Source organism: Rhinopithecus roxellana, chromosome 15, assembly GCF_007565055.1.
Source record: "Rhinopithecus roxellana isolate Shanxi Qingling chromosome 15, ASM756505v1, whole genome shotgun sequence".
Classification (NCBI taxonomy): Eukaryota; Metazoa; Chordata; class Mammalia; order Primates; family Cercopithecidae; genus Rhinopithecus; species Rhinopithecus roxellana.
Genome location: NC_044563.1, coordinates 73,897,262 through 73,912,681, shown reverse-complemented (window position 1 = coordinate 73,912,681; position 15,420 = coordinate 73,897,262). Strand labels below are relative to the sequence as shown.

Here is a 15,420-nt window from a genome sequence, read left to right as displayed (position 1 = left end):
AAAGAGACAAAAAAGAGATAAGTGGTTGCCAAGGACTGAGGGAAGTGGGGAATGAGGGGTGACTGCTAATGGATACGGGGGTTCCTTTGGGGAGAAAGTCTGGAATTAGCTGGTCGTGATGATTGAGAAAACTCTGAATATTCTAAAAATTATTCAGTTGTGCATTTTAAGAGGGTGAATTGTGTGGTATGTGAATTATACCTCAATAAAGCTGTTATTTTCTTTTGAGACTGAGTTTTACTCACTATGTCACCCAGGCTGGAGTGCAGTGGCACAATCTCGGCTCACTGCAACCTCCTCCTCCTAGGGTTCAGGAGATTCTCCTGTCTCAGCCTCCCGAATAGCAGGATTACAGGCACGCGCTACCATGCTCAGCTAATTTTTGTATTTTTAGTAGAGACGGGGTTTCACCATGTTGGCCAGGCTGGTCCTGAACTCTTGGACTCAAGTGATCCACCCACATTGGCCTCCCAAAGTTCTGGGGTTACAGGTGTGAGCCACTGTGCCCAGTCGAGCTGTTAGCTTTTAAAAATCACTTTGTAGAACTTGTTTGGATCCTGATTTAAACCAACCAATTATAAAGACACGTAGGAGACAGTCTGGGAAGTCTGAACGCTGAGGATTAGATGACATTAAGAAGTTATTACTAATTTTGTTTTAGATGTGATTGTGGTGTCATGGTTATTTAAAAATGATCTCTTAGGACACATCATAAGTACTTACAGATTAAACCATGTGATAGCTGAGATTTGCTTCTAAATGATTTAGTCAGGGAGGAGCCCAGTATGTGTAGAAACAAGGTTGGCCACATACTGATCTTTGTTAAAGATGGGTGAGAACAATGTGCCCGTTCATTATATTTTTCTCTCTACTGTTGAATATGGTTTCAAATTTTCATAATGAAATGTTTTAAAATTATTTTTAAGAAAGAAAACCAAGGACACAAACAAGGAGAAAAAAGGCTGTTATTAATAATCTGTTCAGGCCGGGCGCAGTGGCTCATGCCTGTAATCCCAGCACTTTGGGAGGCCAAGGCGGGTAGATCATGAGGACAGGAGATTGAGACCATCCTGGCTAACATGGTGAAACCCTGTCTCTACTAAAAAAAAAAAAAATACAAAAAATTAGCCGGGTGTGGTGGCGGGCGCCTGTAGTCCCAGCTACTCAGGAGGCTGATGCAGGAGAATGGCGTGAACCTGGGAGGCGGAGCTTGCAGTGAGCCTAGATTGCGCCACTGCACTCCAGCCTGGGCAACAGAGCAAGACTCTGTCTCAAAATAATCATCATCATCATCATCATCATCATCATCATCATCTGTTCATTTGCATTCCTAAGAGCCATCCTTCCAGATCATCTATTTCCCAAAGTTGATCCCAACCAGGCTGAATTCTCTTCCTCTGGGCTTTGCCAGCACGTGGCTCGTTCTTCTAGAAGGGTGTCAAAGTTACTCATATTTCTGTCTGTTGAGTTTCATTTTCTGTTTAAACATATATTTATTACCATTTCGGTCCTCTAAAATTCTCAGGGCTGACTCATTCTAAGTAAATTCTTTTCTTTTGGATAACTGAGGTTTATCTCTTGACATGTTAAATGTTTCAATATTTTGGATGAAAGTCTTTGTAAAATAGGCTACATGACTTTTATCTTTCGAGTCAATATTTATTAAAGTTTCCAAAAGTTAATCATTATGAAAATAAATCTTGCCATAATACTGTGATTCTCACACCGGATATTCAGGGATAAGGCTGTTCCTTACACCAAATGAACCCAGGTTGCTTTGTTTGTTTGAACGTCTCTTGTTTTTGTGATATATCTGTGACTTCTCTTGCTGATACTGTCCCTTCTTTCTGCCATGAGAGTGCCTTCCTCGACCCGTTTGCTGCTCCTGATTCATTCTACATGCGAAGAAACCAGACAATTAAACTTATTACAGTTATATGTAGAATGACTACACTCCCTGGCTACCCAGAACAATTTCAGTGTGTACCTATTGTCTCAGTGTAATTAATGAATAGCATCCTTTTAAAAAATCTTGAATGTATCCTAGTTGGCTTTTTTTTTTCTTTTTTTCTTTTCTTTTCTTCTTCTTTTTTTTTTAGTGGCAGAGTCTCACTCTGTTGCCCACACCGCAGTGCAGTGGTACAATCATAGCTCACTACAGCCTTGAACTCGGGTTCAAATGATCCTCCTGTCTCAGCCTTCTGAGTAGCTGGGCCTACAGACATGTGCCACCACACCTGGCTATCCAGTATTTTAATAAAGTATCTGATCATCCTTGTTATATGCCAAATATGAGTATATCCTTGTTACAAGGTTTGACTGGCCACTCTTACCAGTTCTATTAAAGGGACTGACTACTTATCTACTCCCCAATCAGGTGCCAAAGTCTAAGGATATTGTGGGGTTTTTTTCAACATTTACTGAGCATTTATTAGGTGCCATTCACTACGTTTGTCCTTGTTCTCTGATTCTCTGGGAGCTTATAGTTTAATAAGGAGATGACATAAATATGAACATGTAATTCCAATGCAATGTTGTACAAGCATATGTATAAAGCTAGAGGCATGCAGTTGGGTGCTTTGAGACCACAGACCAAGGGCCACTAGCCTAGCACAGAGTTTGTCAACCTCAGCATTATTAACATTTTGGATCACATAATTTTGGCAGGGGGGTGGGGGGACCATCCTGTGCATTTTAGGATGTTTAGTAGCATCCCTGGCCTCTGTTCATTAGACGCCAGTAGTACTCCCTTAAGTCATAACAATAAAAAATGTCTCCAGATATTGTCAACTGTCCCTGAAGGATAAAACTGCTCCAGGTTGAGGAGCACCCTAGTCCAAGAAGCATCAGACAATGTGGGGAACTGTCCCAAAATTCCTGCTGGAGGAGATGTTGCTGAGCTAGGCATAGGTCTGGTGAACTCAGGAGGTGTAAGACCAAAAAGGGAAATGGAGTAGAGGAAGGATTTCACGAACAGAGCACGAGTGATGTGTAGGAGAGGGAAACAGAAAGAAGGGAGTTGCATGAATGGGTGGCATGGGGTGGAAAAGGAGTAAACTCAGTTCTGTATTATTAACCTATGTATTTAAGTGTTTTTTGACTTGCTTTTCCTATTCTGTGTATTTTGGTTAGTTTGGGGTCACGTTGACAGCTGAATTCTAGAAGATAATATATGCAAAAGCACTTTGCAGACCCTGTGAAGTGCTATTCATATGTAAATTATCAACGTTATTACCGTAACAGCAGATGAAAACAATGCATTTTATGGTTTTATTTTGTTTGTATGCACTCTATAATCCTTAAGAATTCTGAAAAGCAGAGCATTACTGTGCCGCTTGTTAAAACATTGTCTCTCAGCTTCACTCTCATATACTGTGATCATAATGCTGGGGCAACACCTACAAGCCTCATTTTTCTTTGCCAGCCAGCTCCTTGTGGGACTCTGCCAGGAGGGGACAGTAGAGGGAAACCCCAAGCCTGGAGACTGGAAAGGGACTGCTCCTTCCTTTTCCTCTCAAGGTCACCTTGACAACGTCTCTTCACTCCAGCAGCTCAGTTGGTTTCAGTAGCAGTAGTTGATTCCAGTTTTCCCAGCACTCTCAGAACCAGCTTCTTGATTCCTTTTCAAAGACGCCAGCACCTACTAGCTTGGGATTGCACCCTCCTGAGAGGCCTGGGTCCCGGCTCTGAGTGTTAATAATTTCAGTGTTAATCCTTCTAAGTGTAAATAATTCTTTCCTGTGATCCCCCAGCCACAGAGGTGGAAGCTGCTTCCCACACTTACTACCCCTATGACACGTGTTCCCTTTTCAACTTTTCAGTTAATAAATCTTCATATTAATTATTTCCATTATAGTAACTGGCATGGTTTCTGTCTCCTTACTGACCCTGACTACTACTCGTGTTGATTATTCCATCCTTTAGTCACTCCAAATGCTCAGGACAGCCATTACAAGGGGAGAAGGAGGAAGATCAAGCCCAGAGTGTCCCACGCTCTATGTGTGACTCTGCAAGTAGCTGCTGGATTGACAGACTCCTCAATCACGTAGGCACCACTGATTTTCAGAAAAGCCAGTTAAAATCTCTTCTGGATAGTGCAGAAAACATTGGAAGAGTCTAAAGAACCACAGCATCCAAAGTGGACAAGTGTGAATGACTCAGCATTGATTCTATAACATATTCTGGAAGCCACTATTAGGACTAAATCCCTTTGCTTGAAATTTGCTTTCATGTTTGCAGTTGCTATAATTATACCTTGTATAATATACTGGGCAGACTAACACTAACGGTTTCAGCTACCTTGTTTTATTTCTTCTGCAGACATTGAGGTCCTACTGTGCACTCATAAGACAAGGTGCCTGTTGCCAAAAAAGTTAAAAAACAACAACAACAAAAAAAAAAAAAACAAAAAAAACGAACTCAAATAAAAAACAGAATAAAAAGTGCGAAAGCTGGGTAGTAAGGACATTTTCCAATTTCCTATGTTTCCTATCATTAATGAGGCAACTGGTATTGAAGCATTCTTTTTTTATTTTTATTTTTATTTTTGAAACGGAGTCTCACTCTGTCACCCAGGCTGGAGTGCAGTGGCACATCCTGGCTCACTGCAACCTCTGCCTCCCCGGTTCAAGCAATTCTTCTGTATCAGCCTCCCATATAGCTGGGACTACAGGCGCACGCCACCATGCCCAGCTAATTTTTGTATTTTTAGTAGAGACAGGGTTTCGCCATGTTGACCCAGGCCGGTCTCGAACTCCCAACCTCAGGTGATCCACCCGCCTCGGCCTCCCAAAGTGCTGGGATTACAGGCATGAGCCACTGTGCCTGGTCGAAGCATTCTCTTTTTTTTTTTTTTTTTTTTTTTTTTTTTGAGACAAGGTCTCACTCTCACCCAGGCTGGAGTGCAATGGCACGATATTGGCTGACATCACCCTCAACCTCCTGGGCTCAGGTGATCCTCCCACCTCAGCCTTCCAGGTAGCTGCGACTACAGGTGCGCACCACCACGCTCAACTAATTTTTAACATTTTTTGTAGAGACAGGGTTTTGCCATGTTCCCAGGCTGGTCTTGAACTCTCGGGCTCAAGCAATCCTCCGACTCGGTTTCCCAAAATGCTGGGATTACAGGGTGAACCACCGCACCTGGCCTCAAACCAATCTTTGAAGATAGTTATTCAAATCTACTTGTTGTTTTAATGTGAAGATAATTCCTAATGCTTCCTTTCTTTATGTTTTTTTGAAACCTTTTTTGATAGTGAAATATTCTACCCATACATAAATGTACAGCTTAAGGAATTTTTACAAGATGAACATCTATATAGCCACCATTAAGGTCAGGAAATACAATCTCAAAAACATTCTTCTCCCTACCTGCCAGAACCGACCACAATCCTCCAAACTTTATGGAAATCACTAAGTGGGTAGTGATTCCCAAACAATTGCTTTTTTGCTTTTTTTCATAGTTTCCTCCACTAAGTATGGAGCCATAATCATTGTAGAATGTAATTTAGACTGTCTTTAATTTATATACAAAAATCATACAGTATGTATTTTTTCTGGGTTTTTGTTGTTCAAAATTGTGTTTTTAGTATGCCTCCATATTGTTACATGTAGTTGTATTTCATTCATTTACACTGCTGCGTAGTAGGCCAGTATAGGGAATACCATAATCTAATTAACCATTCTATTGTTGATGGATAGTTCAGTTATTTCCAGTTTGCATGCACAGGAGCACTCACTTCTTAGGGTAAATACCTAAAAGTGAAATTGCTGGATCCCAAGGTATACATATCCTGGCTAATGTCAAACCATTTTCCAAAATGGTTGGTTGCATCGGTTCTCACGTTCGCCCGCAGGTGAGGCTTCTTTACACTACATCCTCCCTAGCACCTGACGCTGCCAGACGTTTCAGCTTTGGACTTTTCGACTCAACTTACGGTGAGTGTGGTATTATCCGCTGTGGTTTTAACTGGCCATCTTCTGATTATTAATGAATTAAAGCACCATTTCAATAAACAGATATGTATCGGCCATTTAGATTTCTCGTGTGTTTGTGAAATACCTTTCCATTTAACCATTCTTTAATTGGGTTCCTTTTCTTCCTGATTTGTAGTAGTTCCTCGCGTATCCTAGTAGGTTTACTTGTGGCAAAGATCTCCTCCCCCGGGCGGCCTCTGCCCCCCGCCGCTGGAAGTCCGGGCGGCGAGGCAGCCTCTCCCGGGGCGCTAGGGCTCCTCCAGCTCTGCCCCGATGTCGTTATTACGGCCGTTTGCAGCCTCCGTGCCAGGGCCAGGGGTGCGGTTCGGGACGCGGGATCCTAGGTCGGGTCCTGCTCCGCCCAAGTAGAGGCCGGCGTCTGTGTTGTCTGCGGTCTCCAGGGCAGCGCCGGGGCGGGCGGGAGCCCGGGCGGCGGCGGCGGCGGCGGCGCGGGAGGACGCCGGGCCGCCCGGGTCTTGGCCGCGGACGAGCGCCGGGCAGGTGACGGGCGGTGGCGCCCCGGATCCGGGGTGGGCGGCGCGCCCGGGGAGGGAAACGGGAAGGGCTGACTGGGGATAGGGACTGCAGGAAACCACCCGAGCAAGCTGGGGAGGAGCCTGCGCCGGAGCCTTCGGGACGGAGTGGGGAGCGACAAGGGGGCGAGGCCGCACCAAGGGGCTGGGGGGCCGTGATCCGAGGCTTCGGCGCCCGGGCACCCAGAGCAGCCCTGTTCCGGGTCAATTAGGACCGGTCCCGGGCACCAGGCCCGCCGACTCGTCACTTCCTGGACCTCCAAACGCCCCTTGTGACGGGTCTTGTTCCTCAGGAACAAGCAAAGGTAAAAAACAAACGGAACGCCTCTACTGGGCAGCTTCCGGCCTGTTTCAAAGCAGGGTTCGTTCCTTTTTCTTTACGATTCATCTTGGTGAGCCCAAGCAGGGTTCCTTTTCCCCTCCAGGAGAAAGTTGGTTTGTCCCATGCTAGTGGACTAGACCCACTGCAGGGATCCCTGGGGAGCTGGCCGCTTCTTAGTCCCTAGGTGCCATGGGATCTATCCCTGTCTTGTTTATTCAGGAGACTGGTCACCTCTCTTGGTAAGAAATTTCAGCGGCACAACCTTTTTTTTTTTCACTGGACGGGAGGAAGGAGCCACATTCATTAAATTGAAACGCCCACTTTCTAACTTACTCAAGCTGTCAGCTGTTCCTTCTTCAACCCCATGTTTCCGTTAAGATCAGGCCTCCACATAAAACCCAGCTTTTGTGGCATTTGGCTTTGCTCTTCGCATACTTTAGCAAACTTCAGGAATGTGCTAACATCAACAAAATTATCTTCTGTGGTTACTGTTTTATTATTTATTAATTCCAAGAAAGCTTAGCGTGTTTCACTTAAGAAGCGAAGTTCAAGGGACTGAATTATTTTAAGAGTAATTCTAAGTTGCACTATAGCGCCTAAGCTTGCCTGTCAGGATCTCGAATTCAGTGACCTTAGCTCTTCCAGTAAAACTGATGTGAAACTCTTTTAGTTAAAATGTGTTAGTATTTGATAGATTTGCTGCTTTCTTGGCACATCCTAAAAAAGCAACAATTAAAATAATAAGGCAGAATGCAGTATGTGTTTTAAAAATAAGAGACAAAATAATACAACAAACCAGTCTGTAAAAGGAGAGAATAATATGTCGTTAGTCTACCAACAGGGCGGACTTCAAGTTCAATAGAAAACTCACTGCATATGTATTTACATATGAATGTTCCCTTTTGCCTGTTGTTTGTTAAGGTGCCTTCCTCCAAGGATTTGATGATGTTCCTTGGAAACATTAGCAACAAGGTCAACATTAGAAGCAATCCTAGGAATAGTAATAAGGTTGTGTCATTTAATTAAAGTTAGGATTTGCCAAAAGAACAAGAGCAAGCCATTAAGACGAATTTTACAGTAATTTCTATTGGTAAAGGTTTCTGTTACCTGACTCACAAAAAAAAAAAAAAAAAAAAAGAGTATAAAGGCAGTGCGATAGAAAATAGACCAAAATAGAAATGCTAGGTAGAGATGAAAGGAAGCACAATCCAAAAACATCATGTCCGTTCGGTCCTATATGAACTCTAAACACTCTTTCCATGGGTCTTTATAATGTCCCTTAGAGACAGTGAAGATTCACTTGAAATACTCATAAGTGAGTTGGAAGGGACTCCAGCTAACTCCTAGCTGTAATTCAGGCCAATCTCCCACCCACTCAACTTTCCCCAGGATAGCATCCCATTCCGTAATGTAGACCTCCAGGCTCTACTTTGAATCGCTCAGTGGCAGAATTCACAAGGCCACTAAATCTTTTGTTGAACAGTTTTATTTATTTTTTTCTGATAGGGTCTCCCTCTGTTACCCAGGCTGGAGTGCAGTGGTACAGTCTTGGCTCGCTGCAGCCTCTGCCTGCCTGGCTCAAGTGACCCTCCCACCACAGTCTCCTGAGTAGTTGTGACTACAGGCCCATCCCACCATGCCCACTAATTTTTTGTATTTTTTTTTTTTTTTTTTTTTTTGTGGAGACGGGGCTTTACCATGTTGCCCGAGCTGGTCTTGAACTCCTGGACTTAAACGATCTGCCCACCTCAGCCTCCCAAAGTGCTGTTATTACAGGCATGATTGTTGAACAATTTTAATCATTATTATGGGTTTTAAAAAATACTGGATGAGGTTGATCTCCATTTATGTCCACCTAAATTATATGTTCCTATCTAGTCACAACCTGGCTATCAGAAAGTCTTTTCCAAATGATGTTGCCAGCCCAGATAAGTCTAGGAACAAAACAACTTCCCTATTTACAGTTCCAATTATGGAAAACCACACTCTTCTTCTTACTTTACTTTCCAAAAGATAGCCCCTGAACCTGGTTTACTCTATCCATGAATAACTATGGACCATATTTATATTGTTGCCCTGGGCATTTGAAATAAGGCTATCCAAGTACTGTCCATAATTAACCATTTGTCTTAGTCAAGGTTTGTCTGTAACAAGCCTTTTCTAACTTTATTGGAAGTTAGAAATAGAATCCACTTCCAAGCAGCCATTTATTTCATCAATAAAACTGCATTCGATTACCCAGGCTGCTTATGAGCGCTACATCAGATGTGTTTCTGTAGAGAGAAAAACAATTGTCTTCTAATAGACCTTTCTTATACACACAAAAGGGTGCATGCAAAAGCCTGCAGATAATAGAACAAGGTTTTCTTACTCATTTAAATATTTGATTGACATTACTGAGATTTCAGTAGTTGCAGAGTAACATAAATATAATTTTTTTCAGGTAACGCCTTTGTGAACCCAACTTTAAATATCAGCCAGCTGCTCCTATCAACAAGAGTATCCCCTGTTAATTTTTTGCATTTTTCAAGATGAGTAAAAGTAAACTAATTCCCAAGCTCTCTATTCAGTCTCCGGTCCGTCATACCAACTTAAATGTCCAGTCCACACACCCACCTTTGAAGAAAGAAGACTTACATCGGATTTCAAAAGACTCCTTGGAATCTGATTCAGAAAGCCTCACTCAAGAGATTATGTCCCATTCTGAGTTTGATGATCGAATCCAGGACATCGATATGGAGCGCGACAGCTTAGACGAGGAAAGCCCTCGACGGGGAAGCCTGCATGAGACAGAAGAGGAAGCAAGTGGAAAAGCAGCTCAGATGGCTCGTGAGCAAAACCACCATACCTGGGACCAGGGTGCCAATAACAGGTAAGGAATTGGCTTGTATAAGATAATAATGGGCTCTAAAAATGTACTATTAAATAATTACTGGTGTCATTCCAAATGAGAGTAAGGGCACACTGCCCTAATGAGCGCCATGTGTGTGAGATGGGTCTCCAAGCAACCAAGGATAGCTGGGCACCATCTTTTTTCCATATCCAGATATTTTTAAATTAAAAAGTGCAATGGGTATTAATCAGGGCATTTGCATTTCTCATACCATTTATTTTCTGTCCATATTCCAAGTGTCTCCACACTAGGACCTCACCCGGGAGAAATTCCAGAAAGCCTGGTATAGAAAAGGATGTGGAGTCAGGTGGACTCAATTTGGTCCAGGCATTACTGTTTAGTGTATAATCTGGAATAAATCACTTAACTGTTTTTTTGTTTTTTTAAAAAATTTTATATAGTATTAAATATTTATAATAGAGATGGGATCTCACTATGTTGGCCAGATTGGTCTTGAACTCCTAGCCTCAAGCAGTCCTTCCACTTCAGCCTCCCAAAGTGCTAGGATTACAGGCATGAACCACCATGCCTGACCCAATTAATTCTTTTTTTGGCTCACTTTTTCTCATCTGTCAAACAACCTGACTTGCCTATCTCACAGGATTGCTATGAATGTCAGTAAAGTACAGATAATTGGGGATAGAATCTTACTTGGCCCATTCAGAGCTAGTAGAGGTCTACCTCCCAGGGCTTGTATGATCATATAAAGGTTTAATCTAATAACCAGAATTTAAGGGATTTAACCTTGTGCTATGAGCTACCAAAAAAAGTAAGGGGATATAAAATAATGTGGTGATACCACTCTGTTACAACCGAGGCACTGAGGATATGATAGAGTAGAGAAGAAGGTAAAAGCTATTGATTAGGAGGTTTTAGTGTGGTGGTGAAGTGCATGGTGTCTGAGGCAGACCATTTGGGTTCCAATAGTGGCTCTGCCACTTACTAGCTGTATAACCTTGGCCAAGTCCAATTAATGTTTCTGTGTCTCAGTTTCTTCATCAGTAAAAATGGGATAATAATAATAGTTAACCAGTTATCATAAGGCTAAAATAAATATATCTAAATTGTTTAGAATAGTGACTGACTCCTTATAAATTATATTGTATTAGTTTTTTTTTTTTTTTTTTTGTGGTAGGGGAGGAGTCTCGCTCTGTCATCAGGCTGGAGTGCAGTGGCGCGATCTCAGCTCACTGCAACCTCTGCCTCCCGGGTTCAAGCGATTCTCCTGCCTCAGCCTCCTGAGTAGCTGGGACTACAGGCTTGTGCCACCACACCCAGCTAATTTTTATATTTTTAGTAGAGATAGGGTTTCACCATGTTGGCCAGGATGGTTTCTATCTCTTGACCTTGTGATCCATCTGCCTCGGCCTCCCAAAGTGCTGGGATTACAGGTGTGAGCCACTGTGCCTGGCTGATTTTTTTTTTGTTTTTTTTTTTTAATTCAGGCTGAAATATATTTATTGGAAGGCCTGGAACTTGGGTAGGGTCTTGAAAACAAGCTAAGATCTGGATAATAGAACAGAATGGGAGTGACATGTTGCGGCATGTTAGGAGCCCAGCTGGATTGCGGAGGATTTGAGTGTAGGGAAAATGGACTGAGTAGGAGTCTGATTATAAGGGGGTCTTAAAAATGTGCTTATAGTATTGGAAGATAAATTTTCAGGTCATGAAGTGTAACCATCCTACCACAGATGAGGATATTGAGTCTTACAGAACTCACATGACTTTTCCTCAGGATACAGTCACTGCAAGGGCTCGTGTGGGAGCCAGAAGTAGAGCCCAGTCCTGAGTCTTTTCTTTCTTTCTTATCTTTCTTTTTCTTCTTTCCTTTCATCTTCCCCTCCCTTTTTTTCACTGGGGATATCTAGTTGAATCAATCTCATAAGTGTCTTAGTGATATGTCATAGTAAAAGTGATAAGAGCTGTCACCCAGGTGCTAGAGGCGGAAGAGGCGTCCAGACAGCTTCAGAGAGACAGACACCCTTGATTGGACTGGGCTGGGAAAGCCAGGCAGAGAGAATACAGGTTCTTGGGGAGGGCAGTGAGATGCAGCAGCGTTTAAGGAAGATTATTATGCAAGCTGGTGCATTTTAAATTAGAGACTAAACACACAATGGACAGAGAGACTGTTGGATGGCTATGACAACAATAACAACAACATCACTTTTTAAAAGCCTATCTTAGTTTCACTCAATTCTCCATCACAATCCTGTAGGGAAGGCGTTGCTTTTCCTATTTTACAGATAATGAAAATGACGCTAACAGAGATGAAGAAACTTGTCTAAGGTTATCGTGCTTGGAGGATGTCCTTGTTTTGTTACTGGTGCTGTTTTTTTTTTTTTAAATCGTGCAAAAATTCTAACCTATAAAAAAATACAGAGAAAAATACAGTAGAACCCTTACTGCCATATTTGTTTCAGACATATTTTTAAAATTCATACTATATTACAGATAAAGTTTCCATGTACCCCTTCTCAAACTCATTCCCCTTTCTTCCCCCTCAGAGATAATCAATATATACTCTTACATGAGAGTGCATCCTTCTCACCAATCTTCCATTCATTTATTTCATGGGTAATCTATAATTAGTAGATAAATATGTATCTATATACAGATGTATGATGCCCATTTTGCTCAGTCAATATTATGTTTTTGGGATTTTACAATCATGCTTTTGAACTAAGACATGGTCTTGGTTGAATATTGACGCATATTTAGGTTTTTTCCAGTTTTCATTATTTCAGACAATGCCCTGTGCCCGTCCTCGTATGCCTCCTTGGGTATGCATGCAAGAGTTTCCTTAGGGTATAAGTCCCCAGGAGTGGAACTCTGGTTCATGGGCAGATGGACATCTTCAACTTTACCCACAAGTGCCTACAAGTTACCAGTCCTTAGAATTACTGTCTTTTTAACTTCTGCCATTCTGATGGGTTATAAAATCCTGTCCTATTATAGATTTAAATTACTTTTCTCTGATAACTTGTGAGCCTGAGAATCTTTTTACATGGTTTTAACCAAATGAGATCGATTTAGACATCCTCTTTGGCAACTGGTTATTTTCATTTAACAAAATACCTATGTGTATCTTGGGTCTCTTTACGGCCTTCCGTATCCATGGCTTTCACATCTGTGGATCCAACCAACCACAGATCAAAAATATTTGGGGAATAAATGGATGGTTGAATCTGTACCAAACATGTACACAGACTTTTTTTCTTGGCTTTATTCCAGAACAATATAGTATAACAACTATTTACATAGTATTTACATTGTATTAGGTATTATAAATAATCTGGAGATAATTTAAAATATATAGGAGGACGTGCATAGGCTATATACAAATACTACTCCAATTTATAAAAGGGACTTGCCCATCTCTGGATTTTAATATCGGCAGGGAGTCCTGGAACCACTCCCTCCCAGATAGCTGAGCAATGATTATATTTATATGTTCATAGTACATATGGACATGGTACATAGTATTCTAGTATCTGGAGGTGCCATGATATATTTATTCGGTCACCCAAGGGTGGACTTTGGGATGTTCCCAGTTTGTTTGTTTGTTTGTTTTGGAGACAGTCTTGCTCTGTCGCCCAGGCTAGGATGAAGTGGCACGATCTTGGCTCACTGCAACCTGCACCTTCCGTGTTCAAACGATTCTCATGCCTCAGCCTCCCGAGTAGCGTGCGCCACAATGCCTGGCTAATTTTTTCCACTTTTAGTGGAGAATGCATCTTATCATGTTGCCCAGGCTGGCCTCGAACTCCTGAGCTCAGGCAATCCGTGTACTTCAGCCTCCCAAAGTGCTAGCATTACAGGCGTGAGCCACCCCTCCCGGCCCCAGTTTGTTTTTTTGTTTTTTTTTTCAAACAAAACTAACTGAAATTTTATATATATAAATGAAATAATTGATAGGGTTGGGTGACAGATTAGATATGAGGACTGAAGGAATAAGAGAAGCCAAAGATTAAGGGTTCCTATAACAACAGCTAGCATTTATAGAATGCATATCATGAGCCCATTTGTGCTAAACACTTTACATGTATTATCTCATTTAATCTTTATTGCAGCTGTGGTAGATGCTATCATGATCCCATTTTGAAGATTGCAAATGAGGCTTTAAAAGTTTATATTATACCCATTTGTTGCATCTAGTGAGTGGTGGAGCAGAAAACTCAGGCAGTCTGACTCCACGGCTCCAAACCCTGTTTTTATGCTGGCTCTAAGAGATTTATAGTCTCCTAGGTAATAAATGGGAGTAGTTTTAGTTATAGAAATGGGGCCACTGGAAAGGAAAAATCTTTTGCAATGGATAGGTATTTTTGTCTGTGTTTTTAAGATGAAGAAACCAAGGTAAGGATCTATTAAGTGACCTCATTTCCCCAGTTGTTGAGTTTTTCTTCCTTTTGTCCAGTGCTCGGGGACCTAAGTTTAACCCTTGTTCTTACGAAAGTACAGTTTAAATACCATCTAATATAGTTCAAAGTAAGAATAATGCTTATAAAAATCAAAATTATGGTTAGATTCTTGGTTCTGATTCGGAGATCCTCAGATAATGCTATTTTCCCCAGATTGATTTGCCTTGGACTTTTTTAATGATGAACTATAAACCCTTGGGTTAGAATAGGTTATAGCCCTAGTCATTGTTTGGCTATATAGTGCTTCATACACTGAACATTATAGGATAACCAGTTTTCCAGTAAAAAGGAAAACAGAATGGAAGCATTTAGACAAATAATGCCTCGAAAATATTATTCAGGTGAGCATTTCATTATTGGTCCCTTTCCCTGCCTCATGTTAGTCTTCGAAGCCCTCCTAGGCATACTCTTGCTTGGATCTGAGTAGTTTATGAGCCATGAAAGAGACAAGGAAATTGATCTCAGACTCTCAATATGAAATTCAAGTAGGCTTTTATTTCTATAAAGTAGATGGCATTCTGGGAATTGTAGTTCAAAACACACACACACACACACACACACACACACACACACACACACACACACACAGTCAAAGCTTGCCTTAAAACCAAGGAAAATTTCTTTCTTCTTGCTTTTATAATCAATAATTTTAAAAGCTGCCTGACAAATCACTTGAGTCCTACACTTGTGTTTTGATGTTACTAGAACCTCCTCAAAGCAATTATTCCCTTGTATCTGACCAAAGTCAAGCCATAGTTCAATGTATATGGATGAGAGAAAACCTTTTACTTAATGGAATTTGGAGCCGCATTGACTGTAGCGAATAAATGAAGAGTGGAGAGGGGATCTTCACGTGATAATCCTTAAACCCCACTCCAGAACTGGCCTTATGACACTCAGCACTCACGAAGAAAGAGATCTGTGTAATTCCTAGAGCATTAGAAACAACCTCTTCAGTCCTGGGGACTTCTGAAACCTTGTATATTAAAAAAAAAAATCAGAGAGCAGCCATACAGTATTTTATATGTGTGTTTAATAAGGTCTTATTAACAGGAATATTTATATAATTAGCTACCATTTGTAAAACTCTTTGCTTTATATATACAATCTCATTTATCCTTACAAGAGCCTCTTGGATAGGCTAAATTATTATCCCCATTTTGCAGATAAGGAACTGAGGATCTGAGAGCTGTATAGGTATATGTAGTTACTAGATAGTAGAAACGGAAATTAAATTGACCTCTCTCCAAACGCCAAAGTCTGAGCCACTAATTACAC

At 41.5% G+C, this 15,420-nt stretch overlaps 1 protein-coding gene across 6 annotated transcripts in view; it reads left to right on the top strand.

The window, feature by feature from the left end:
• Positions 1-5,825: 5,825 nt before the first annotated feature.
• JHY (junctional cadherin complex regulator) overlaps positions 5,826-15,420 on the top strand; it is a 72,447-nt gene continuing 62,852 nt past the window's right edge. For 4 of the 6 annotated variants that reach the window (XM_030918804.1, XM_030918803.1, XM_010356457.2 and 1 more), the window contains exons 1-2: positions 5,826-6,477; positions 9,275-9,703. In XM_030918804.1, the coding sequence (XP_030774664.1) occupies positions 9,363-9,703 (341 nt within the window). In that variant the 5' untranslated portion in view covers positions 5,826-6,477; positions 9,275-9,362. Of the gene's footprint in view, positions 6,815-7,051; positions 7,071-9,274; positions 9,704-15,420 lie in introns of those variants that run through there. The other 2 variants (XM_010356458.2, XM_030918802.1) reach the window with 2 other exon arrangements.